A 27660-nucleotide genomic window follows, 5' to 3' on the forward strand; every position below is an offset into this window, starting at 1 on the left:
TGTCTGTTTTGTCCGGTGCTATGGCATCTTTCCTGTTTTGCTTAAACTGAATGAGATATGGGTAACTGCATTTCATGTTGGAATAATAATGGATGAAGTTTATAAATAGTCTTGTGCACTTCAAGAGCTTAAAACTAAAACATGTAAACGCATTGCAAATTATGCCGTACTATTTCTTTTATGTGAAGTTAAATGTAATCTTTAAAGGTTCAAAATGAAGCACTCCCAAGTTTTTTTTTCTCCTAAGAGAAAAATACTGAGGCCTTCATAAAGTGGAAAATGATTTTAAAATATTCATAGCCCTTGGAAAAGGTCAGAGACAGGGAGAATGATACCAACATTTTAATCTGGTATATATTAAGACAGATTGCCCTCCATTTAAGAAAGTATTCTGGTCTACAAAATTACCAGTTATGTTCAGTTATGCATGTAGAAGCTTTGGAGCTGGATCTTAATTAAAATAATAGTTTTAAATTTTGTTTTTTCTCTTAAAACTGAAGCAGTCACCCCAGGCAACTTATTTCTTCTCTGTTCAATATATTTGCTTTCGAGGCATTAAAATTATTACTTCCATAGATTCAGATGTTCTGTTTTAATTAATTTTATTTTTTACTAAATTAACAGTGCCCAGGCTACCACCCTAGGTCTAAAACTTGTGTGTCTGATTGTTTTCATTCTTAAAGTCATTCTTCCCACCATGTTGTTGGATTCTTTCTTCCTTTTGTTTTCCTTGTCAAAGTGAGGGCCTCATCTAATTTACTAGAGCACTTGCTCATATAGTGAATGGTATCATGCAGCTCAATATACATATTTGTGTATATACGTGTGTGTTGGTGAGAATATACATTACTTTTGTTAGATTTTTTTTTTAAAAGCTTTACAGTGTCTACCATATGACTCTGTAGATACTAAACACAAAATGGCATAATTGTGTGCAATATATAAGGGCACTAGAAAGTAGTAAAAGGGAGTTTCATGTTCAGCTAGTCCTGTTTTGGGCTTTTTAATCTTCCCTAGATGTCTGCCTACAGACTGGAGAAATCCAAATAATCCAAAACAATACACACACCTTTACGATGATCTGTTTGTTGCCATGTTGTAACTAAAATCCTGGACATTTATTCTTTCCTTACAACTGACACCAATACAAAATATTCCTAATACTCCGGTGGAAGCTAGATGCTTTAAATATTTCTACTTATTTATAGTTCTGTTATACTTCTGAAGACTAAGAGAAAGAGGTTGTTACAATCCAGTGGTCTAATTATTAATGCTAGCAGCACAATTTAAAGATGTCTATAAATAGAGCATTTTTTCCTTTTCCCTCTGCTTGCCTCACATGCCTTCCTACTTGCTTTTAACTGCATAATCACATGTAACCAAATCTGTTTTCCAACTACACTACTTCAGTTTAGAGGGCAACGGTATGTAAGATGTGGGCTGAAACCTCAACTGAAATTTATCAGCTTTCCAGAAAAAGTTCAGTCTTGGATATTGCAGCTTTATGAAAAAGAGTACTTGTGTAATGTTAGCAACCTGCTGAAGTGTAACTTCTTTCTCCCTGTTCAAACTAGATTGTGTGCGGTATTAGAATATGATGCCCCTGCTGAGTATATTGTAAGAACACCTAGGATGGTACTCTTTGGACAAAAACACCATTATGTTTGGGTTCCTTTAGCGCTACTAAACTTCTGGCATTTCATTCCAGTTCCCTCATAGACGGTCCCCAAAACTTGAAGGATTATGTGGCTCCAAGAGTGTATCTAACCGATTCCTGCAATACAAAAATAACGAAGATCAATCTGAGTGATGTCTGAGGAAATGTAGTGCTTAGAGAAAGTGTTACGTAGCATTAAATGTGTTCGGATATTGTTTCTAGTAAGAATACCCCTGTTCTCTTAAGCAGTCATATCTGTAAGTAGAAGAAATGTAGATTTCAGATGTAGAGGTCTCAGTTCTTAAAAAATAAATTTAAAAATCTGGATTTCTGTGACAGGTTGAAGCCAATCTGCCTCTGTCAGGCTTCACTATCAGCTCCATCTCTTAAATTTGGGTCCCCGTGCTGCCTGCTCGCCTCTCTCCTCTCACACCTGCCTTCAGGTTACTCCGCTGCAGAAACCCGAGCGAAGCCATCCATCCCGTTGACGAAAGCTGATCATCGGAGCGGGGCCGGGCCCCAGGGCCGCGCCTGGGTGCCGAAATGCCGTTTTGTCTGGCAGCGCAGGCCAGGCTGCGGGTGAGGCCCGCGCTGCGACGCCTCTGCGCAGCGCACGCTGCTCCCGCGTTAGCCCGCGCCGCCGCCTTCGGGAGCCGTGGCCCGTGCCGAGGCGTGGCGTTGGGGCCAGGCCTCGGCGGCCGGCGCTGTTGGAGACCCGAAGGCCTCGGACTTCCTGTCGCGACACTCGCGCCACCGCGACCGAACACGACGCGACCCGCCCAGCGGCGCCCGGGCGCCCTTCGACGGCGCGAAGCCGCCGGGCGCGCGCGGCCGGGCGCTGCCCCCTCCCCTGCCCCGCCGGGCGCGCGCGCCCCCTGCAGCCGCCCCGCCCCGCCCCGTCCCCACTGCCCGCCGCGGCGGGGGCCCCGCCGGCCGCCCTGGCTCCTCCCCTCCGCCGCCGGGGCCGGGGCAGCCCCGCAACCAGCCCCTCTTCCTGCCCCCTCCTCTGCTCTCGCTCTCGCTCTCCCGGTGGGATGGAAGTCCCCGGTAATCCTCCTCCCCGGTAGCAGGCGGCGGCCCGAGTCGGTGCAAAATGCTGGGCATGTACGTGCCGGATAGGTTTGCCCTGAAGTCGTCCAAAGTGCAGGACGGGATGGGGCTCTACACGGCCCGCAGAGTCAAAAAGGTGGGTGATGGCCGGGCGAGCGGCGTAGCGGCCCGGCCCGGCCCGGCGGGGAGCGGCTGCCACGTATCAGAGGAGAGCGGGGCGGCTCCTCCGCCCCTCGCCGCCGGCCGGGCCGCCGCGCTCGAACTTTACCTCAGCCCCGCGCTGTCGGCGCTGCCTCCGCTTCCGTTCGCCCGGGCTCCGCTCCTCAGGGGAGGCACCGCCTGCTGCTCCCACCCGCCGCCCCCCGATCAAAGGGACCCTCCCGGTGCCCGCGGCGCTGCCGCTTGGGGCGGGGAAGGGGCGCGGGGGCCGGCCGGGCTGGGCCGCCGACTACCCTGCGGGGCCGGCGAAGGGTTTTCTCTGTGCGTTTTTGTTCTCCCCGTTTGTTTTAACTTCGTTTGTGTTTCTGGCACTGTGCTGGGGGCAGGGCTCCTCCGGCCGGGACGGCCCCCCTGGCTCCGTGGTGCGCCTCTGAGGTGGAGGTGCCGGCCCAGCGGTCGCAGGCTGCTGGCGCCTCCCGGCTCCTAGAGCTCGGTGGGATGGAGGATTTACTTCAGCGTTACGGGATGATAAAGCCCGGCCTGTGAAAGATGTGATACAGCTGAACTGCAGGGCTCTCATACCCCAGCCAGGTCATGTCCCTTGACACCTCGTAATTGAATCAACATCACTCGATTATCTGAAATCCCAATTATAACTGCCCGGGTGGCTTGTTAGAACAGATAAAGGCAAGCCTGAATTACGAAGCCCGCATTAGTGTACACTTCTATCTATCTATCTCGTATATTTTGCTTTCCATCTTTGTCCTGATTTTGGCTCTGAGTGGGTCGGCAGGGCTGCCTAATTTTTCACTGGTTTCATCAACAAGGTTTAGACACTGTGAGGTAGGGGTATCTCATTTTTAAGGTGTCCCTGAGGGTTAATGGGGGGTGAAAAGGGAAAAAATTTATATCACTTGCCTTAAATTTTTTTCCACTGAGGTTCTGAACTTTCATTTGAAAACTTTGGGAGTTCACGCAGCAAGGAATGCTGTACACTGTTAGCATATGTTAATCCCTGGCCTCTGAAATAGAGCAAGCTGTAGAGTGAAGCTAATGGAAATCATCATCCATATGTCAATATCAATTCTGAATTTTGGTTTAGAGTTCAGAATCTGAGACCCCTTCCTTTGCATTGTTGTAAATTGAACCATTAGAGTTGCATGCTATGAAAAAGAGCATTTTATTGACTGAATTACTCCATGTCGCATTTGAACTCTACACAGGCAAAGTATATGCTGTCAGAGCTCTGCCTGCATGGCTCTGCCAGTGTGAGCATGTCATACAGGACATCTAAGCAAAACTGGAATGTTGCAAGTGTGACGTGTATCGCATGTGAAATGCAGAAGGTAAAGGCAGAGGCAGTTGATCTATAGTAAGATTTATTTCTATTAGGAATGTCTGATGACAGTGTTACAGGCTTGCCCTCTGGCAGTGAATCCTGTGTGCAGCTAGCACAGACAGTTGTGGTGTGCAAAGCCCTGATCAGAAGTATGTGTGTGGCAGGCAGACTTTGCTCTTTGATAGGCTGAGAAACCAGCTCCTGAGTTGCTCTGTGGACAGTGGTTGAAACTGGGCGTTCCTAAAGATGGTTGGAGACTTAAGCACAGCGCGTCACCGCGGCTGTTCAGAAAAGGGTGGACGTGTAAATAACACAGATGATATGTTGGGTATAGCCAGGCAGTGTGTTACTCTTTTCCATGGAAAGAAAAAATCACATCTTAAGTGCTCTCAACATGTTATCCTGGCCAGTAATGAGGCAGCAGTACTACACTTCATGGGTACAATACAGAGTAGCTAAGAGCTGTTAAATTCATTCCTTGGATTTTTGGGATTGGGATGAGGTGCTGAATATGACACTTAATTGTGAAGTAAGATCTATGTTGCCGAGGAGGAAATACTGCACCATTTTCTCTTACTGCCATCACACAACTGCAGTTGTCTTAACTGAAAGTAACATACATTTCAGATGATCTCATAATCAGAAATTGCAGTACCAACTCTCCAAGTCCTAAGTAAACATGAAGTAGGCCTCTGAAAATTCTGCTATTAGCAAAGATTTGGTAATAATTCATTTTGAACTGCTGTTGTTTTCCATCTGCTTTTGTGCCTTCATGCATTGTGCTATGCTTTCAAGATTTCGTCTGTAATCATAAAAGGTGGAAACTTTTTGTTTTGTTTTGTTACTTTAACAAAAGTTGTGATTATCTTGTAACTCGGGTTATGGCACCAGTATCAGAAGACCCTTGGTATCTCATCAGAGAGCCGCTACATTTCTCAGTGTTTTGCTGCGACTGGAAGAAGATTAGTTACTGCTGCTTTCTTGAAAGCAGCTGTTGAAAGTAGCTTTTTTAAACATTTGAATGATGTGCCTTTCATATCTTGAATCGTTTCTGTGGTTAACTTTTGACTGTGTTGTATGCCTTGCTTTTATTGATCAGAGAAGAAGTTGAAGTCATAGTATGTTTTGGATCAATATATACTGCATATGACAGAATGTTTATTATATTAACTAGGACTAATAAATATATATATGAAGAAAAAAGGCTAAATGAATAATTACACTTATCCCCATGGACCTCTGTTCTAAGACAATAGGTTTTGCTGTCTCTAATTTCTTTCTCTCAAATTTGATAAGCTATAAAAAGCTCTTAGAAGTCGGAATCACCTACTCTTCATGTTACATTTATTTTACATTTAGAGGTGGACATCTTGCCTTTTGCTTTTGCTATTGTTTTGAGCTTCTAGAAGGTCTTAAACATATTGCGATAGAGGTTTATTGGTTTGGAGTAGCTGAGCTAGGAATGATGCATGGTATTTCTTGTTTTGAGTCAGTATGCAGTATTAAGGTGTTGCTGTGCTTCATTCCAGAGGTTATGTGTGCTTTGATGATGGGTATAATTAACACTGTAGGTGCTTTGTAAGGTATCCAGGGATCCTTTGATGTGCAGGTTGAAAATATTACTGAGATGAGGGTTGTGGAAGCCTCCAAAGTATTTAAGAAAGGAATGAATTTCTTTATGCTGTCTTAAAAAGTGTTATTCTGCTGAAGTGAGTGTGGGAGACTAGGTTTTTCATTTTTCTTATTAATTAAGTCTTCAAATAATTTCCATATTAAATATATGGAGTTTTTTCTTTTTTTAATCTATAGATCTAATCTAGACTATAGTCCAATAAACTTCTTTTCATCTTGATAATTGCTATGAGTAATGAGAGATTCTGCAGGTATAATTATACCCTCTTTTAGGGCTCAGCAATTGTAATGAGCTGCTTTCCTTGTTGCACCAAGGCTCCTTGTTGTTTTCTAAGTGAACGGGGAAAGCCAGTTCAGCCTGGCGGGAGATGTCTGCTCCAGAAAGAGCCTACCTTATCTGTAGTGAGCTAGATAGGACCATACATTTCCAGGACAGATTTCCTCTGCCACCACCTTGACTCTTCCTCCTGCCTAATCCAAGCCAACAACGCAATCTAAGCACATTGCCTCCCATGTATTAATAATACCTGCACGGCCCCTGTTAGACAGCAATATGTTTGCTGAGGTGGCACTCAGCATAAACTGAGAACGCTGATGGCTGCACACGTGTAACTGTTGACCTATTTTCACCTTCACTGCTGATGAGGTAAAAGAAGGAAATTTCAGACTGAGTTAAATTCCAGGATTTGTAAAGCTGGCAGGGGAGGAACTCGGATCTCATTTGATTAGCAAAACAATGAAGATTGGTATGGAGATCAGTGAGAAGTGAAGGAGATGAAGCCCCATGGTGCCAGTTTTTGCTATCACTGCTCATGTTTGTGTCTCGGTTACTGCTCTGGGCTCCAGTTGTTTTCTGCTGTTCTTGTCTTCTTACCTTCTGGTATGCTGTTTTTTCTAATTAAAACTTTGTTGTGTGCATTTAAAAATACTGCCTCTCAGTTCTGTTACCCTGTTACGCTGATTTTCTTTTCCTTGTTTATTACCTCTTCGGGTTTAACATTAAATACCAGGATTTTTTTTAATCTGGTTGGTTGCTTCCAAGAGGAATGATGCTAGAAGTTTTCCATTCTGCTTCGTCCTCTGCACTCTACCTGTAAGCAGTCTGTAAAAACTAAGCAAGAGGGAAAACATGTAGCAAGCTGTTTCTGGGATCACAGAATGTGCCTGGGGGAAGGGACATGTGGACAGGATAGGTACTTTTGTTAGCCAAAATACTGTTATTTTTAAAGAAACAACATAGTTGCTTTTCATTATATAGTTCTAACTTCTGATGCTGAAAAGTATCTAGAGTTTTTCAATCTTAATACTGAGTAAATACTGACTAAAGGAACATTGCAGTCTGCATTCTGGTTTGTAGGGCTTGTCACTGCAGATAAGGGCCAGGGGAGGGGAGAATTAGGCCTGTGTAAGAAGCAAGTCCTATTTAAATTACTTAGCTTGCTGCTAGTGTGACGTCTGTGAAGGGAAAAGACCATGGATACCCACAACTTTTAGAAGAATCTATCAATGGATGCTTTCACAGAATGTGTTTTGACTAGCAGGTGGTATAACATTTTAATTTTGTTTATGAAGGCTTGAATTATTTCACAGACACGTGCATACTTCCTACATTTTTAATGAATCTCTCTGTATGATCAAAACCTCAGTTATTCAGTGTTTTGATTTGTGGTGCTTCAGAAAGTACTGTTGCAAATAATCTTGCTAATCTGATGTAAACTTTGTTCTCGCCAAATACATAACTTTTTACTTGGATGTCTATTGCAAGGTGCTTCCTGAAAATCTTCTAAGAAATGTAAGCAATTTGACTTGTAAATTTCAGCTTATTTAAAGAAAGAAAAATGCTGTTTCCTAAAGGGGAAATAAGCATATAGAATAAAGGTATGGTTTTAAGAGATTCTCCAAGCTATGAAAAGAATGGGAATGAGCTTGAAGTTGAACCCTCAAGGATGTGCACCTTCTTGGCATATGGTACGATGACAAAGGAAACTGTCCTTTTCCATTTGAAGCTAAAAATGATACCTCAGCTGGAGTTTGGTAATTCACTTGCCTTTTTTTTTTTTTTTTTTAATTGATTCTCTTTTATAATTATTCCTTAGGGTGAAAAATTTGGGCCCTTTGCAGGGGAGAAGCGAATGCCACAGGAACTGGACGAGAACACAGACTGCAGGCTCATGTGGGAAGTGAGTAGTCTCGAGTGACATCATCACACCTAGCAAAAAGTGTTCTCAGAATTAAGTTTTTACTGTAACAAATACTTTCTTTTTTTTTTTCTTAGCATAAAGATACTGTAGGGAGATTTTGTACTTATGCTTTTAAAATAGCTTTTTGGGTGGAGAGGGATTGACTTCTTTATAAAGAAATAGCAAATTATAGTTTCTGATCAATGAAGTCTGAAAAATATCAAGTCAAGCAAAACAAAAATATAACAACATTGTGAAAAATTATTGAAAAAGTGAAAATAAAAAAACCTAAAATAATTTGAATAGGGGAAGATGATTTTAAGTTACTGAGATACTGATTCATGCTGATCAACAGGTGTCAGCTCAGCTTCCTCCAACTGTAATATAAAACACTTCCTGCTGTGACACTTCTGCTAGAGTTTGGCAATTGTATAAGTGAAGTCTTTAAATTTTAGCAACTTTGAATGCCATGTGTGGCTGTGAGATCTTTAGTAAAATAAAAACCTGGCACTGTGGGCAGATGATGGCATAATGAGTTTCAGGACTCTTGTAATGTTATATGTGATATGTAAATCTTTTTTATATGTATTAGGCAGCAATGGTAGTTCATACACTAGATCTTCTAATTAGGTCCTTAATCCATCCTAGTTTCTGTCATAGCTGTGTTTCCCTGTAGCAAAAATCAGTCTATCAGTTGAAGAGATTACACTAACTGAAAAATATTTGCAATGACATTTCCAACTTGTTATAAACACCTGCTTTTTGGTGCTTCTTTTCCATCTTTGTAATCTTTCTTTGCTGATGTAGTTCTTTGAGCAGAAGTCCTTTCCTTTTTCTTTCTTCCCTGCCCCAGCCAAGCAGTTTCTATTGAATGCATGTTTAGTCCTGGTTTACACTGAGAAGGACTCATTTCCTACTTTTTCACCTTTCTACATTATTTTTATGTTGTGTGGCACCGTACAAGAAAAGCTTATGTTAGACATGTGGCTTAAAACACTATCTGTGCATTTATTATAAAATATTTATTTGAAAAAAACCTCTAGCATTAACATTGCTGAGTGGCCTAATAAAGAGAGCATAGTATTGATACAGTCTTAGCAGAGCTATCAATAGATTCTACACACTGGAACAATGAGTGAGAGAATGCTAAAAACCCATCTTATTAAACCCTAACTCAATATAAATACAGTGAGTGGCAAAATGTTCCTAGATGAGTGTTAACTTAAGCCTGTGAATCCTTTTTTTTTTTTTCTTTTTTCATCTAGGGGTGTGCCCAAAATATCTTTTCCCAGAGAGGAGAGTTGTGGACAGTTCATTCACCTCTCTCATTTGGTTGTATATTCAGAGCAACTGGTTTCATCATCTTTGTTTTCAGCTGAAAACAAAACAATACGGTGTGCTTTTGTTACAAATGTTTGCTAAATACAGTACACATTAAGGTGCCCTGGCTCACTTGTGTTTTCATGATGTTTCTGAACGTTATGCTAAATCAGTAAAATACTGGAGGTTTTCAGAAGGGATGGTGGGTGGATTATAACAATGAGAAGGTCTCTAAGTTTGTTGGAAAGCCATATGATTTTTCCATCTTCCTCATTGGTGACGATTAAATGAGATTTATCTGTTTCTGTAAGACAGAAAATAAAAGGCTGATACATGTATTTACTGATGACAGTAATATGACCCCATTGACAGCAAATCAGAAAATAATATTTTTATGAGCTATGCTGAAACCATTTCATAATATCTTATTATAACCTAGTTTTGAGAGCCTTGAAAAGATTCCTGCATACCAAATTTTATGACTTCCTGAATGTTTGAACCCAAGTTGTTCATGTTTACTGAAGTTGATCTGAATGTGAGCTTTATAATACAATTTAAATCATCCTGAGAGTAGTCTAAAGTTGAAAATAGAGACCAGGAATGCAGAAAGTAAAAAGTTGAACAGTCCATAGATGGTTATTCCAGATACTGTGGGAGGCAGTCACGGCAACTAGCCAAGTTTGTGCGTAGGCAGCTCTACCACAGATATTAAAAATAATTAATTTGAAGATTCTTGGATAAAGGCATACTAGAGTCTGACCTCACAGTCTGATGGCAGTCAAAAAAATGCATTTTTCAGAGAGGACACCTTTAGAAAGAAGGCTGAATAATAGAGGCTTTTTATAAGTCAAGTAAAAATTAACATTAGTGGAACATTTCTTTTCTTGGTATGTGATGCCTGGGATCTGAGCTTCAATTCTGTGGAATAGTTTTCTGTGAGGAAGTTTACCACATACATTTCTAGTTGTATAGAGTTATGGTCTGTGATGTAGCATGTTTTGATCAAGGTATTCCTTTTTCTGCGAGACCAGTGTTGTGAGTTCTCATCTTTAAGACATCACGTTGAGACAGAATTGTACATGTTATGCTTTCTTTTGGTCTTTGGGAAAACATGGAACCGAAAAAATTTATGTGGTCCAGTGATTTTGTTAAATAAATTTCTGAGGATGTTAAGAGTTTAGCAGAATGCCATTAGAGTTTTGTGTTTATTCTTAGCATCCCACTAACACCTTGATTAAATATTGCTTCGTTGGTCTGTATTACTATACTTGGCATAGCAATTTTAAATTATGTGTATTTGCTGGAAGAGCATGTGCTTTAGGACAACAACAGAATAATTTTAAGCATTGAAGTTCACAGAAGTTTTTGCCGTGGAGGCTCCGATGTCGCTTTGCAAAGGGAAGATATCTGTTCAGTATATTTTCTTTATTGTCCCTAACCAAGAAAGTGGCATTCATTTCACTACTATTGGATTGTGGCAAGTATATACTTTTGGTGATGACTTTGGCAAATGTTAAAACAGGGAGGGCTGGAAAGACTTAGTCCTTCTTCAAATACTCTGATATACCATGAATAAATGTTGGTCAGGATTGGGTGGCACATAATGTACTGTGTAATGCTGAATGTTGCATATTTCAGATTTGGTTTCTGTCTATCTGCCAAGGTTATATTTTCTTCATTGTTATATTAAAACCAAGAAGAACAGAAACATGCTAGAAATCAGTCTTTCAATGGAAGCTAATGTTCATGTTTATTTATATGGGAAAATGAAATGGACTTACTTTTCTACTATTTAACTCTCATCACTTTTGCAGTGACAATTGTTTTCAGTTAAATAAGCCTGCCTGAAAACTAGTGAAGGCAACAGAAAATCTGCTATTGGCTACAACCAGCTTTAGGTCACAGGTTTAAAGTTTAGGATTGAGGGATGAGAAGTTAAGCTCTTTAAACTAAGGGTCTGGTTTTTGGTTTTGGTTTGTTGTTTTCTTTTCCTTTGATACCTTACCTGTAAAAAGTGATTCAGGCACAGGAAAACTTTTACATACAAGGTCTTAAGTTGAATTATGTTCTGAGTTTCATGATAAAATCAATCTTAATTAGAAGAGCTTTGTCTTTGCTCCTAAGATTAATGTGATACTAGAAATCTAGTTCTGAGCAATGTAGGCTTTATTTTTTATGTATGAAGACTACCTTCCCAGTCATTACTCCTCAGATAGTATTTACATCTAACACTGTTTGCTTTTAAAGTTTTTGTGTGAATCTTTTGTTTAATTTTCAGCAATTATTTTTTCTAATTTCTTAGACAAATGTATCTGGATGTATTTTTACGCAAGTTGCATTTGCCACACAAGTTAGACACCAGTGCCCTATCTCAGTTGTGAGTTTGCATCCTAGATTTTAAATTTTGTTAAATTAATCCCCACCGGGATAGATAGGGAAAGTATTTAATATTCTTACCAGTTTGTTTATTTAGGTAAGTTTCATAAATCAACTTCTTTAAAGCTTGATTTAGTCATCTTTATTCATGTCAAGTGTATAACTTTGTGTTAATTTTTGTGACTTTTAGAACCAGGCACCTTAATGATCTTCTGGTTTTGGTGAAAAGAATCTACTCCTGAAAGTGATGAGAATGTTAGCCTCACATCTTCAGTTATGGGATTTATTAAAGATGTTAGAAAGCACGTGTTGATAGGCTGAGGTGCTAGCATTCTAATCTGAGTTTGTCACAGAAGATCACACACAATTTGCGTAAGGAGATTTGGGTATCCTTCCAGTGAACATGAAGTTCAACCTTTATTGTGAAAGCTCTGTGAAACCTTAACAGAAGTCTAGGAATGAGCTTTCTGAACCGTCAGATAACATCACTGCACCAGAAAGAGGTTCATTAACATGAAAAAATGTTGCTATATATTTTGGCTGAAGAAAAATGTCACACTCTGTCTATGTCCCAATACTTCTTAGTGAGTAAGCAAATCAACCGTTGCTGCCTTAAGCTTCCTTTGCAAGTGTTGTTTTAATCCTTTCTACAGTGATGTTAAAATGTGAGTTTCTACTCTGCAGTGAACTCTGTGACGGAGGTCTGAAACTGAGGATGCCTAAGTATTGCATCTAGCTGTTTTATACTATTAACAATAAAAATCAGCCATTCAAAAAATTGCAGCACAGAAAACAGCACTTTACATGATTGTTTGAAAGAATATAGATTTTTAGATTTATAAATGTTTAGAAAATGGTTTCCAGAAAGCAGGCAGTGTGTTTACTGCCTTCAGCAAAGATAACCATCTGCTTATTTTCAGTGAAGCCTTTCTTCTTCTTCTCTTGCCAGGTGTGCATGGTAGAGTATTTGCAATTGCACTCATGAGCATTTTGAAGCAGCATACATGACAACTTTGGATGTATTTTGAAAATCTGGAGATAATTTCATTGCAGCATGAAAGTAGCAGATGGAGCAGTGCATGTTGTTGTGGGCATTACAAGCAGCTTGGACATCATTTAGGCCTGTGAGGGGGTTTCATACGGTAGTTTATACAATAACTAGGGTCACATCACATTTTTTTTCAAATCCTTGTATAGTGACATGGTGATTTTTAATGTGGTGTAATTCAATGATGTCCTGGTTGATCCTGAAGTAAAACCCCCTGTGTGGTAACAGTGAATGTTGGGTGTTTCATCTTACTGTGAAGACATTTGTCTAAATTAGTTCAGTGACACCTTTTGGATTGATTCTCAAGAAGATAATTCTTAGGCATCTCAATTTGAGGTGCCCTTGTGTCTGGTGCATGCTTTGAATATGTGTATGCATTTTTTGATTGTAGCGAGTGACCAAATATTGAGCGCATTGTAGTAAAATGGAAAGATATTTTGCCATGGGTTATCAGGCATGAATTTGAATCAGCCTTGTTCTAGTCTTATGCCAAAATCTGCATATACTTAAATATGAAACAAATTGCTACTTAATTATTTAGCCTGGGACTAAGGTGACTGCATGTCTGGTCACATCACTCACTTGTAATAGAAACTCCAAGTTATCGCCATTGGTTACAGAAACTACAGGAAGATCTTGGCCTCAGATGTTGAAAGGTCCTCAGCAATAAATGGGTCCTAGATCAAGATGGTCTATTCAGCTATAGCAGGCAGCCTCATTTTTTGTGGATTTACTCCTTTATTTAGAGGAAATAGCAGTAAGGTTCTGTTTCCTGTTTTGAAACAAAACATTATAGGATGACGTAATCTACTGGTGGCTAGGCTTTTGAGGTTTATTTCTAGCTCTCTCACTGACTCTCAGTGTTGACCATAGGCATATCATACAATCCCTCTAAGTCTCTGATCTATGAAGATGACAATCCTTTATAATTTAGCAGTGGCCTCATGTCATAAGAGCATTTTTATTTTGGTGGCCTTATAAAATCAATTAGAAATACTTTTGTACTTCAGGTCCTAGTTTTTACAATTCTTTCTGGATTGACCACTGCAGTTTAAGGATTTTAAGGAACACACCTCAAGCTAACTGGATGATTTTGCTTAGTTCAGGTAATACCAACTGTATAGAAACTGAGAAAATAAAATTCAAGCATGGAATTATTCATGACAGACATTAGACAGATGACAGCTTCATATGCCACAATTTCTAAATGCAAATATGTTCACTAGCATTGAGAAATTGACACTGCTTCATCAAATTATCAGCAAACCTCAGTCCTGTAAAAATTTTTTGCCTCTTATTTTAAGTACCTTATAACTATAAAAGATTGTAACAGTTCAGATGCATGGGGGAAATGCAGTAGTTTTCTTGCAGACACATTAATCAAATATTTCTTTCATTTGTGTTATACAAAAGTATTTTTCATTTCCTCTCCCCAAAAGACACCCTCAGTTTTCCAACAATTTCCTGCCAGCAATAGTTGTGGTAGGCAGGTCATCCTGAAGATTCTTGGAGTGCTTGGGTGATTGGAAAGGAGTCCCTTGGGAGCAGACTGCAAGCTTTGTTGCAAGAATGAATCCTGTTTAGTTCTCCAGATCTCATATGGAGTAAGTGGTAAACACGTGTGTAGGAATATTTGTAAAAGAAGGTTTGCAGTATCTTTAAGTTCTTGATGAGCACATAAGCAGCTTGACACCATTCTTCCCTTGCTGTTACAAATGGTGCAACTGCCAGGCTTGGGCAGAGATGCTAACGCTACACAGTACATCACTCGTGCTTTCCAGTGTCTCTGATGGAGGGGTGCAGGAGGGAAAATTCCCTGTTGCTGTGGCTAGTAGAATTGTGTGGGTGTATGGTGCCACATCTGTCTTAGTGACAGCCATCACTGGTCCTGTCTCTGTGGATATGAGTATAGGCAGACCTAGGTGTAAGCGTTTTAGCTTGTGTTTGTTGATGTATCTTCTAATTAAACTGAATTTTTGTTTGGTGGTCATGCCACAAAGCAGAAGGACTGAGGACTTTAGTGGACTGTTGTTGGAGGGAGCACCCTTTGGGACATATTTGAAACTTCATTTTGATTCATTGATAATTCAATATGGATGATATTTAGGTGCACTTACTTTAAACTTAAAATGTAGAGTTTGTCTGTTTATTTCATTTAACTACCATGATTAGTTTGTACTGGCTTTGAGTGTGAGAAATCTATTTGCAAAGCAAGAGCTGGTCTTTCTGTTTGTTTGTTTTAAATATTGATTAAGTTTGGGATTCACTGCCATAGTGTCCAAAGCTTGGTTGTTCATTTAGGAAACCCGCCTATCCATGCAACCAGTGAGAAAAGGAGTGGTAAATGTCACCGGTTTAGTTCATGCTAAGTACAGTGTTTTAATTATTTTTCTTTATTTTTCTTCCTCACAACTGTGTATGTGATGCAGCCTTACTTCTTTGCAAGGTGAAAAAAGCAATAGAAAGTATGGTGCATATTTAAGGGATTTATTCTTTTATCAACAGTTTCCTTATGTGTTAAATCTTTGCTTTCTGTTTGATACCTCTTTATGGATTGGCAGAGACTGAGAAAACACAACTGAGATGATAGTGTATAACTGAAGTGAATATAAATTATTCTTATATAATTTAAGCATCAGGCAAATGGAGAAAAATAATAGATGAAAAGGTAGATAGGGTAACATATGGTTTTTATAATAGCATCTCTATTGCTTCTCTATCCAACTCAAGTCAAGATCTGATGGAAACCTTTATAGGACCTACATGGTGGGCTTCTATGACCCATACTTTGCTAGCTAAATCACAAAGCCATTAGCTTGACTTTAATGAGTCAAATATTTTAATCTTCAAAGTTAACCATTCTCACTCAAAGTGAGGTTCTGCTCTGTGGATTACATATTTAGAACTGGATGATTACTACAATATAATCAAGGCAGCACTTCTGCTTGGCAGATGGCTTTTCAGGAGATGAATACACTGTTAGCATGTATTTTTGTGCAAATTTGGCAGCTTGCTTTTATGGTTTGATTGCACTCATTCTGCCCACGTTCCTAATAAAAACAATGGTTCCAGTAATGAGCAGGCATTCCTTCCCAAGGTGGTAGTCACAGAATGACAGAATGGTTGAGGTTAGAAGCACCTGTGGTGGTCATCTGGTCCAACCCCACTGCTCAAGTAAGGCCACCTAGTGCCAGCTGCCCAGGACAGCTTTTGAGTATCTTCGAGGATGTAGACTACACGTCTCTGTGAAACCCATTGTAGTGCTTAGTGATAGATAATACTGTTTCCAAGTGCATTTAAATATGTAGGTTTCACACTTTTCACCGTGGTTAATCTGTGTATTTGAAAGTAAAACAACTTTAAAAGTTTGAAATATTGGTACTTTTTCATGATGTGTCCTTCTTAAGATAACATGTCTTCCTTTGGAAAAACAGTAATAAATTTTGAAGACTATTTGCAGAACTGCAGGTAGGTTTTTTTCTTTTAATCTGAGACCATGCTGTCACCAGCTATTATTGTAATGGAATACAGTTTTTTCTTTCCAGTGATATCCTAAATGTTTAGGTAATTTAAGCAGTCATACAGAAGAAATATGATATTGCATCTATTGGAAACAAATATAGCAAGAATGTGAGCAATTTCAAATACAAAGTTATGAAGACAATCTAATTTTGATCTCACATAGCTGAAATCCCTAGTTCTTTGGAAATACCTGCTCTGCAGACTTCTTGATGACAGATGAAAAAGAAAATATGTTCATTATATAAATAAATCACATGGAACAATAGTGTGGCTGTATGACCTTTCTCCATGGCGCTCTATCTTCTATATCAGTGGAGATTCAAGTGATCTATTACTTAAAACAAACAAAGCCATTTTTTATGTTGCAGTGGCAGCTGTATTTTTTCAGCGGTATGTCTGTATTTTGAGGGGGAAGCCCTTCACCTATATAGTATCCTAATCTGTTTACTGAAATAATCTCCCATGCTGATAAAATTTCAGCCAAGCCTAGTTTAAAACTGACGGCTATTCACTGAGGATACATACTTAAATTTTCTTAAGAGAGGCATATAGAAAGGATGTTAAAGTGAACTGTAAAATAGGATATACAGAATGAATAACTGCAATTATGTTGGTCCTTGATCTGAAGACAGATCTCCATCCAAGTGCAAGATGGATTTTGCCCTTGCTAAAGGAAAAAAAAATCACAAATCGAAACCAAAAAAAGAAACCCAGAGAAGACTTGAGAGGGAAATGAGGAGTATGGTTTTCAGTAAGTGTTTTATACAAAAGTTTCTGGGATATTTAGGGTTGGCCTGGAGCAGTAAGAGTTAATGATAATGAAAGCATATCTGCTGGATTTGGAATTTGTATAAAGAAGAAAAGTTGTATTTGGTGATAAAGAAGCAAAAAGAATGGAGGAAGAATGGATAATTGAGGTTGGAAGTTGGTTGAGCAACTAGTAAGATTACAGAAGAGGAAGGCAGCAAAGATATGGAAAAGTTGAATTCAGATATGGACATATAAGGTTGAGATGCTTCTGGAAGTGTGAAAGTTGGAAGAAATAGATGGATTTAGGAATTGGCAATAGAGAGTGAATAGGATCTGCTAGAACATAATGAGCAAGGGACAAGTGAGTATCAGGTATGAAAAAAGAAAGTGAAGGGTGAGGCACTCTCAAGGCAAAGATCACTGAATGGACATGGGTGATTGCAGGAATACAGAAACTCATGAACAAAAGCCTGAACTCAGTGGTGTTGGAACCAAATAGTGGTTGGAATAGCACAAGATTAGAAAATATCCTGTTCCTTTTGTCCAAAAGAAAGTTACTGTTGGCCTTTTCTGTAGTGTCAGCAGAAGAGAAACATTGCGAAGTGATTTGAGGAGTGAGTTTGAGGACATGTATAAGATACAGAAGAAAATGGTCCGCTCTTGGACAGTGTGTTGGAGAAGGAGGGTAAGACAATGAGAGCAAATTGTGAGGAAAGGCAAAGGAATTGGAGACAGGAGAGTTTACAACTTTAATTTGAAGAAAGTTGAGAGACTGAATGCCAAGAGATAGGAAGGTATAAGAAGAATTGGGTAGATTGTAGGAGTAAAGTGCTGACATCTGAACACATGAAGGAGGAGAACTCAGAAAGAAAAATTGGAGAAGGAATGATAGGGTTGGAATGGGAAAGGACCTCTGAGGTTACATCAGTTTCTGGCAAGATCATAAAGAAAAAGAGGACCTGAAGGAAGAAAGAGGAAAGAACGTGAGCACCAGTGACCATAATGTCAGATCAGGGAGACCCAGCAGTCACTCATAATGCTTGTTTACTAAAGGAAAGGCCAAGAAAAGAGAGGGGCAGCTCAATAAACAAAGTTGACACCAGCTGCTGCATTTTAGTTCCTTCCCCCCCCCCCCCCCCTTCTGAGGTGAATAAATATGCTTATAAAAAAAGATGAATATGCACCACAGCTGCGAGTACCTGTTGAATGCAAGTTTCACTTGCTGAACACAAGCATGCCTTAATGTTTTATATGTTTGTGTGTGTTTGGTAAAAAAAATTAACTTTGATTTTTTTTTTTGTTTGAATTTTTCAGGTTCGTGGGAGTAAAGGTGAGGTCCTTTATATCCTGGATGCAAGCAATCCACGACATTCTAATTGGCTGCGTTTTGTCCATGAGGCTCCATCACAGGAACAGAAGAACCTGGCAGCCATCCAGGTAAATTTTGTGTATTCCTACCGTTTGCTTCCTGCTATTGATTTACTAATTTGATCTCTTTGGTCTTTATCTCTTGCAATAAAATTGCAAGATCTGAGACAAGTAGCAAACTGCTTTCCTTTTCCTACCTTTCTTTTTAGAAGTGAATTCTTGTGCTTAAATACAGTACCATAACTAAGATTGATTGGATGAAAGACCAAAGAGGTCCTCAGTTAGACTCTGATTGCAAGGTTTGTATTAATCCACTGTGATGGAATTGTACCGAATCACTTACATGAACTATTTCTCCTGGCTTAAAATGAAATATAATTTCCAGAGTAGTTAACTCACTACTGTAACAACAGGTTAATTTTCTCACTACAGCCTTATTCAGTCAAGTTAAGCTTTTGCCTGAATGTAGTTGTTTTCTTGTCATTGTGGAAATTGAGAAAGATAAGTAGGTAACTATATACCTGGCTGAATTGGGACTAATGACTTGGAGGCCTAGTTGTGTTTCATGCCAAACTCAGCCATGGGCTTAGGTGTGTGGAAAGCAGAATCATGCGTTTGCTTTATAGTTTAAAATTTAAGATAAAAGTGTGAAAGGTTTGAAAGTGAGTGTTGTGCTTAAAATATTCTAGTAGAAAACAAAGAAGGATCTAATTATCTGATAGGATGATCAGGCAGTGTTTGAGGGTAAGTTAACAATAAAAGATCATTTTCTTTTCTAGTCTTGGCCGTGGATCTCCATTTATCGAGCTTATTTTTACATTTTTGTCATTTGCAGCATTCTGTGGTAATGAGTTCCACTGTTGTAATTACACGTTATGTTGAAACATGCTTCTGTTTTTTTTTTTTTCTAGAAACTTCTTAATTTCACTTAATTCCCTAGTCCTTGTATAACAGTGAATAGTTACTTCATGATCATTTTTTTATGCCATCCTTGATTTTGTAGAACCCTATTATATCCTTTCCGTCTTATTTTACAGCTCTTTTCTCAAGCTGAAGAGTCTTTCTTTAATCTCTCATTTTTGGAAGCATTCTGTGACTTTGCAGAATGCAACAGACAGTGATATTTTTCTAGTTACAGCTATTGTCCTTTTGGAGATTATGAAAGAAATTAACTGTGCATTTTTTTTTCTGACAGCTCAGTTTTACAGTAAAATAATTTTGAATCCTACATAAGTATGAATTACATAGCTGTGTTAAATTTTTTGCTCCAAATGGTATACTTTCCAAAATGTTGTTTCAGGCTAACCCAAGCTATTTGCTGATGTAATCCAAACTTGCAAAAAATTAGGAAAAGGAGAATTATTTATCAGCATTTCTTAACATTATTATTCTGCCTTTTCATAATGAGATGACCTTTTTTCTAGCATATGCCTGCAGATCCTTGACAAAAGAATTAAAAAAACCTAGTTTATTTTGAGGCCAAGCAAAAAAAAATTATTTTTCCTTTTCAAGAAAATAAAGTTCATTTCTGATGAAATGAAAGAGTAAAAAAAATTTGTTTTAAAACTACTAAGTAAAAAACCAATACTAGTAAAGCCCTAGCATGCAGTTCTGTGAAAGATTCATTACTGCAGTTCACCACCCTGCCCCTTCCCTCTGTGGCACTTAACACTGGTAATTTTGATTTCTGTGTTGATGACCTGTCCAACTCCTTAAATCTACTCACCAGAGGGACTGTTTGCTTATTTGGATTTTAAGCGAGCACTTCCCAGGGAGATTGCTGCTGACAGTTCCCCTGAAGACCTGGTATCAGTCTCCCTCTTCCCATCCTGGTTATGAGCTTTTCTGTGATTTCAATGCCACTGTTGTATCTCCTGCCATGTCTCTTCTACCTGGCTTTTCTTCCATTATGACAGTAGTTGAATGCTACTATTAACAGTGTACTGCATTGGGAAACCTAACTGGTTATCTGCCAGCCTGATTTGTGCCTCCTACTTTCCAAAGCTCTAGTTTTACTGAATGTCAGCCTGTGACATTCCATCACGTATTGCTGGCTGAACATGACTGCAGTTTTTCTGCTGATACTGTTTCCTTGGACCTTGCTGCTGTTCCTGTTTTAGGTCACTGTGATCTGTTTCATCATTTACTTTTACTCTGGGCTCGTACTCTAGGTTGACATCTTTCATTCAGACTTTAGGTCTTAACATCCAGGCTACAAATGCATTTTGAGTAATGGATAAGAAAGAGTGTTCATTATTCATCCATTCGGCAAAAATTCTTGTCAGCACTGATGAATGACTCCTTTATTATGCTTTTCCTGACGTCTGTGACAAGGCAGTGGTTAATTTAGTATGACCACTGTATATGCAATTATTTCTGTTTTCCTTCTCTCTTTGTCTCTATTATACCGAGATCTACCAAAAGATTTGTTGTCCTGCTTATAGTACCAAATATGGAAGGTCCTCAGACATGAGGAGTTCTAGGCATTAGTCAGTGATGAGCACGGCATCAGTGCATAGGCAGTGTGGTTGCAAATGACAGTCAACGTTAGCAAATGCAAAGTAAGGTTCACAAGAGGGAGCAGTGTGAACAATTAATGTTCATTATTATTTTTTAAATAAAATGCTTAGTCAAATGACCTGAACTTATGAATAGAAGTTTCAATGGAATATCCAGCGTGTACCAGTGGGTTTTTTGGTATTGAAAATGATTACTTAGGTAAGGAAATTGAAATAAACTCTTATGCTGTATTGTGTAATGTTATACCTTGCTTAGAGTGGGCTTAGTGTTTTTTGCATGCCTTTTTAAAGGATCATACTGGACATAAAGGATGGTTTAAAAATGGAAAAAATACAGGGAAAAATATAATAAACATGATCAGCATGTACAAAACAGTGAAAAGTATAGGGAAAGCAAACTTACAGAAACAGACAAAAATTTACTAAATTATCTCATAGGTTTTTTTAGTACCATCAGTAATCAACTGCCAGAGTAACGTGTATTCTGTGTGAGTGATCTTGAAGCTGTGTAGATATGTATATATGTATAAATATTTAATTGCATGTAACATGAATAGGTGCTACTTGTGTTGAAGAAAGCTCAATATGCACGTATTTCTTTGCAGGGTTTGATCTCACTTCAGTAGATGGAGATACAAATCCCAAAGTTCTGCTATTCCTTTAGGGGGAGAAAACCCCCAACAACACAGCTCACAAATCCTTCAGTATTTTAATTCCACAATCTTTGCCTTTAATGATGTATTTAAGGCCACTTGGTGCAATAGCACTTTGTTTTATGAAATCAGTGGGCAAAATGTTGGTGGAATGTTTCTGCTAACGACAACCTTTAATTTGAATTGAGAGTTACCTACTTGCCACCAAGATGATAAAATTATGTTTTACAAGAAGGAAGAAGTTATGAATTACATTGGTAAAGTTGTCCTAAGTCCACTTAAGAATTTAACATTGGCTGTGTGCTTCATAGCTGCCCTTCTGCAATTTTCTAGGAGGCTTTGTATGAACTAACAAGAATGTGAACAGAAAGTAATTATTTTCTTGTTTATACCCAGTAATGCTAATTTCCACTCATTATCTTTCCCACTAGTTTTCTTTCCAGTCTCCAAATACTCCAGTAGAAGCTTTTTGGTCTATTCTGAGAACATTTCCAATCCTGATGGCGTCCCTCTAGTAGCAATAGATGTTATAATCTCATATTCAAAATAGTGATGGATAATCAGTTTACTGTTTGCTGCCTAGTGCTCAGTATTGAGTTTAAAGAAGTATGTCCCTGTATACAAATAAAATAAACCACATCCTGGGTTGAATGCAAAATATGATTAGTTCATCATAGCTTAATTGTAACCGATGAGTATGTTTAGACTGTGCAAAATGCTTCCTGTGGTGAAAGAGCAACTTAGAGGGCATGTGATTTTTTTGTTTTTTTAAAGTAAGTTCAATGGTGTTTTTTTTTTTCTTAATTTGGATTTTTTGGGAGTGGGATGGTGAGAGGGTGGCTTTTGTTTTTGAGGCTTTTATTTTTTCCCTTCTTTTAATATTTTTTTTCCTTCTCCCTGTAATGCTATGTATTTTGTAAAACCCTGGCTCTGGTGGGAGCTCTTGGTGGTGGTGTGGGGAGTGTTCTGGGCACTGGGTTCTGCCTCCACTCCCAGGGGGGACTGTAGCGTTTGCATCGTCTTTGATTGGGAAAACACTGGAAGTATTTTTAACAGCTGTGTGGTGAGTAATACCACACTGGGTAATTGCTAGAGATGGACAGAAAGGTTGGAGGGTACCTGTGTATGTACCAATTGCTTTTCTGAGCATTTTGCACAGCTGAATTGCTGGAGGCTTCTCTACCTTACTGCAAGTAGTAATTGAAGGAGTTAATCCTCTACTATATTTAAAGTAGCTTTAGAATTACAATTTTTGCATTAGCAGAAACTGTAGGAATTGTAATCTCTTTTGCCCTGGGCTATTCCTAGCTATTTACTTACAACTATGATTTCTGATATACAGTAGCAAATATGCACTGTAATTATCATAATCGAAAGGAAATGGCTTCTACCGAAAATACCACAGTTTTGTTTTTTCAGTTTTTAGACTGGTAGAATATTAAATTTTCAATATTTCTTTATCCAGAATGGGTAAGTTTATCTGTTTGTCAGTTGTAATTTTATTAAACACTCTGCTGGAGATTACAGGGCAGTTTTCAGGTCTACCTGAAACTTACTGGTGGCTTGAGTGCTACAAAGCAAAGATCAATTTGTTATGCAATGTAAGAAGGAACTTGAATACAGTTGTTGGCTTCCCGCATGCTCAGAGGGGAGAATCTGCTCGATTCTTGATTTTTTTTTTGTAGGATTGATGCATTTATCTGTTGTTGAATACATACTAGTGCTGCTCAGGTATTCTATTATTAAAGAACTCAGAGTGAGAAGTTTCTGAAGAGTGAAACAAGTGTTTTTCTCCATGTGATTCCTTAAACTACACTGGTTACATTTTTTATTTTTGCAATAGGAACCTCAGTAATAGCAAGCATCAAAATAATTTAGACCTTTTTCAGCACTGAGGTTACTTTTTTTTGGTGGTTTGTTTTTTTTTTTTTTTTTTTTTTAAATTTAGATGTAACTCATTTCTGATTTTAGGCTCTCTTAGTTCTAAGCTGGTGCACAGAACAGTGATATTAAGGTTCAAAAAGAGCTACCATTCTTATCTCTCCATGGATTTCTAAGGGCCTCTTTTCTCAAGTTTTCCTATCACTAAGTGCTTTTTCTTGCTGAGATACTGTGTTACAATTTGGAATATGGCATTTGTTATTTTTGGAATATGGCATTTGTTATTAGCATTACATTTTTTTCTTAAATGTTTAGGAAGAAAAAAAGTGTATTAGCATAATATGATAAATAGTAACTTTTAAAGAAAATCTAGTCGTCATATACTTGTATTATTTAAATGGGGAGCAGGATTGGAGAGATGAAAGTAAAGAGAGGAAAGAAATCCCCACAGGAATCAAATTCTTGTTACTTCAGGCGTGTCTGGGAACACATGCAATTGTAAAAAAAAAAGGCAATAAGGAAGATGAACATGTTCAAATATGTGCAGGAAGATGTGTTCTCATGTTATCTGCCAAGACATAAGGATCTTTACATTTTATCTAAAAAAGCCAGGGCCTCTAAGAGGCTGGGTAATTGGTCATCCAAATCATCCTTGTGATTAGGTCCTCCTTGTGCTTGCTAATTACTCTAGCCCTGCTAATTATGTTTGTAGCTTCAAATATTCCTGTTTGCTCTGGGGAGTGATCTCATTATATTTGATATTGATGGAAGCCTTTACATTGCATTTGGAAGTCTTTAAATATAAGTTGCTCAGTCAAAAACATGTTAAAGAGCTCCTGGAAGTGTTGAGCATCATCAGGTACGTGGACTTTTAACAGAGATTACTTGGCATGTCTTACAGTGTATGGTGCCATACAGGATGGTTCCTTGCTGTTGAAAGCTTGTTCAGTTGCTCAGTTCAGTGGTTTCTTGTGGCAGTGAAAGTCACATATGTGAACTTCTGTTTATGTTTTACATGGTTTTAAGTTTTACTAAGCCAGCATTTCTTTAAACAGTGAAATGCCACTTTAGTTAAAGATACATTTGGAGTGGAACACTAAATCTGAACATCTGTAAACTCTGGGGAAAATTGGGATTTAAACCCAAAGTTGAAGCTAATGCCTATGGCTTTGGCTTCCTCCCGTTTTTGAGTTGAGAAAGGGAAAGAAATTAAAAATTGAGTTTTCTCAAAAAGCATTAAAAATACAGGGCCACTCTTGTGGTGCTTTGGAACTAGTGGAGTGGGAACCGGTATTACTGCTAGAGTGGTTAACATCCTCTGCAACAGATGCATGCTGAAAGCAGTATTCCATAACTAGATTTGTACAAGTATGTAATGGAATAGTTGAAGAGAGCATATATTGGAAATGTTCTGGATGATGAGGCAGGGTGTATCCTTATCAAGTTTGTTGATGACACAAAACTTGATAGGAGTGGTTGATAAATTAGAGGGTTGTGGTGCCATCCAGAGGGATGCCAACAAGAAATGGAGAGAAATGGTCTGACAGGAACCTCAGGCAGGTCATCAAAGGGAAGTGCAAAGTCCTGCACCCCTATGCACCCTCACATGCTGGGCCCCAAGCAGCTGGAAAGCAGCTTTGCAGAATGGGATCTGGGGTTTTTCGTGCCTTGTGCCAGGACAAGAGGCAGTGCGCACAAACTGAAACTCAGGAGGTTCCCTCTGAACATCAAGAAATACTTTTTTTAACTGTGGGGGTGACTGACCAGTGGCACACGTTTCCCACAGAGGTTGTGGAGTCTCCCTCTTTAGAAATATTCAAAAGCTGTCTGGATATGTTCCTGGACAGTCTGCTCTAGGTGACCCTGCTTGAGGGGGTTAGATAAAATGACCTCCAGAGGTACCTTCATTTTGTGATTCTGAGAGAAGATATAAGAGAAGTTGGGAAACCTGTATATTTCCTCAATAAAAACAAGGATATATATATATATGTCACCCAAATCTAAGTAAATGGATTGGGGTTTTTTGTTATTGTTGGTTTGTATTTTCCACAGACCCTCTAAAGGAGACTTCAAAGAGTAAGTTGCAGTGTCTCAGTTCAGGATCCTATAGGTCCATTAATATCTGCCAGTACTGGAAGGGCTGCTATACTGGGCACATACAAAGCACATGCCATTGAAATGCTGCTAACATCAACCTTCCCAATATGGGGGGGGAAGTGTTTTAATTTTCACAACAAAAGCTTTCAGTGAGAAGAATAATCAAAAGTTTCGGTGCTTCTCTGTAGAGCCACCAGAATTGTGATGTTGCTGGAATTAGTCTTATGAACTCCCACTTTAGCTTTTTGTTCTCCCCACAGAGAAACAAGAACACTTTAAGCTGGAAGATGGGAAAATGGACTAAATTGAAATGTACAGTGAAGGGTGGGAGGAATACCTTTGGGGAGGGGAAAAAAAAAATTCTTCCAGCTCTCATGTGTATTGCTACTGTACACACCATTCAAATTCCTGAGGAGTTTAACTGCAAGATTTGGGTATGTGGTATCATTATTGTAGTAAAATACATTCTTCTGCAGATGGGAAATTAAAAGCAATGTCTTCTAATTTAATGCAAGATAATAACTGCAACCAAAGAATAAAGAAGAAAAAAAGTCTATCATAATACAGAATATTCTGATGGAAAAATATTCTGACCTTCACAGGGAGCTATCATTAAAAACTGTAGTATGGCGTAAGAATACAGGAGAAATGTAGGAATTGCCATACTAGTTTAATCTTATGTTCTGTTTAATCTCATGTTCAAGTCTCAAAGATTGTCTGCCTTAACACAAAGGTTGTCTGCTTTACCATGCAATGCAGCACAATAGGAATAGATTAGTAGATAGAGCTGAAGCTTCTTTGTCTCCTTTGTGTGAGGTTCAGGTATTGTACTTCAGATTAGATGTAGTCTGAATTCTGGGGCTGAAAGTCTCCATTACACCTGTGTGTTAAAGGTTTGTTTCACTTTTTTAAGAGAAGTCTCTTTGGGATCCATCTGTGTCCTGGCTAATGGGAGCTACAGACATGCACACTCAGGAGGAGACTGAATAGAACAGGGATATGTGCCTTAAACAGTCAAGCATTTTCTAGTGTATAAACTAGTGTGAAAACAAGAAAAGTTTCCTTCAGTCTCTTTGTGTCAGCCACTTCCCCTTCCTTGCTTGAGAGGGGCAAGGGTCTCTCAGTCCCCAGCAGCACCTCTGGAGGGCTGTCCTGCTTCACCCACTCTCCCAAAGGGGCACCTGATCTTCTCTCCCTCTTGGAAAAGCATCTTGATTCTGATCGTGTCTTTCCTGACACTGCATGTCATTTTTGACCTTTCCTGTGCCTGACCTTGTGGCCCTGGATTGGGGTTTCTGCCCTCACAGTTATCGGCAGGATTGGTTTTACTCTGGCAAACATGGCACCTTGGCGCTGCAGGCAGAGATCAGGAAGGGGAGTGTGCTTGTTTGGAGGTAGCAAAGGAGAACTGGCAGGACAGGTAGGCTGAAGAGCTGGCTTGCTGCCAGGAAATTGGGTGTAGGGGGAAGCCAAGTAGCATTTTAAGAGAACTGGTTGTGGTCATAGGCGGGAAACTTGGAAAGGATTAGGAAGGCTGGGTTGGAGCCAGCTGATCAGACTCTGGAGGATGGATAAATCTTACTCTTCCTCAGGTCACACAAAACTGTCTGCTTCCTCCTCCTGATGTGTTTTCAGCTTTCAGGAGTGATAATGAAAAGTTTTAGACTTTTGGATGAAAATGGAATGGACTGTCAGTGCTTCTTGGCCTACATTCCCTCTCAGCCTCCCCTGTTACAAAGCACATGTGGAGGTGTGTAACTGTATGGAAAAGCCAAGAATCTGAATGGGAGAGGTGCCTGTAGTGGAGCAAAAATGGAATAATAAGAGTTGTTGGAACAAGAAAACTGTATTTGCTGGGCAGGTTAGTGTGGGTCACAGCTTAAAAGATGACACTCAAGGCAGGGGGTTGAGAGAAGCAAAGTGGAATAATAAACCAGGAACACAGAATCACAGAATTGTCTAGGTTGAAAAGACCTTGAAGATCATCCAGTCCAACTATTAACCGAACATTGATAGTTCCCAGTAGCGTGAAGGGAGATTGTGATGCCGACATAACCAGCCCTTGGAGTTTCCTCCCAAGGACCACTGTGGCCTGCTGCACGTGAACAT

At 39.1% G+C, this 27660-nt stretch overlaps 1 protein-coding gene across 3 annotated transcripts in view; it reads left to right on the forward strand.

Moving 5' to 3' along the window:
• Positions 1–2673: 2673 nt before the first annotated feature.
• PRDM5 (PR/SET domain 5) overlaps positions 2674–27660 on the forward strand; it is an 89028-nt gene continuing 64041 nt past the window's right edge. For all 3 annotated transcript variants that reach the window (XM_074903905.1, XM_074903906.1, XM_074903907.1), the window contains exons 1-3: positions 2674–2843; positions 7934–8017; positions 18348–18470. In XM_074903905.1, the coding sequence (XP_074760006.1) occupies positions 2751–2843; positions 7934–8017; positions 18348–18470 (300 nt within the window). In that variant the 5' untranslated portion in view covers positions 2674–2750. The remainder of the gene's footprint in view (positions 2844–7933; positions 8018–18347; positions 18471–27660) is intronic.

The sequence above is a fragment of the Athene noctua genome, chromosome 4 (genome assembly GCF_965140245.1).
Source record: "Athene noctua chromosome 4, bAthNoc1.hap1.1, whole genome shotgun sequence".
Taxonomy (NCBI): domain Eukaryota; kingdom Metazoa; phylum Chordata; class Aves; order Strigiformes; family Strigidae; genus Athene; species Athene noctua.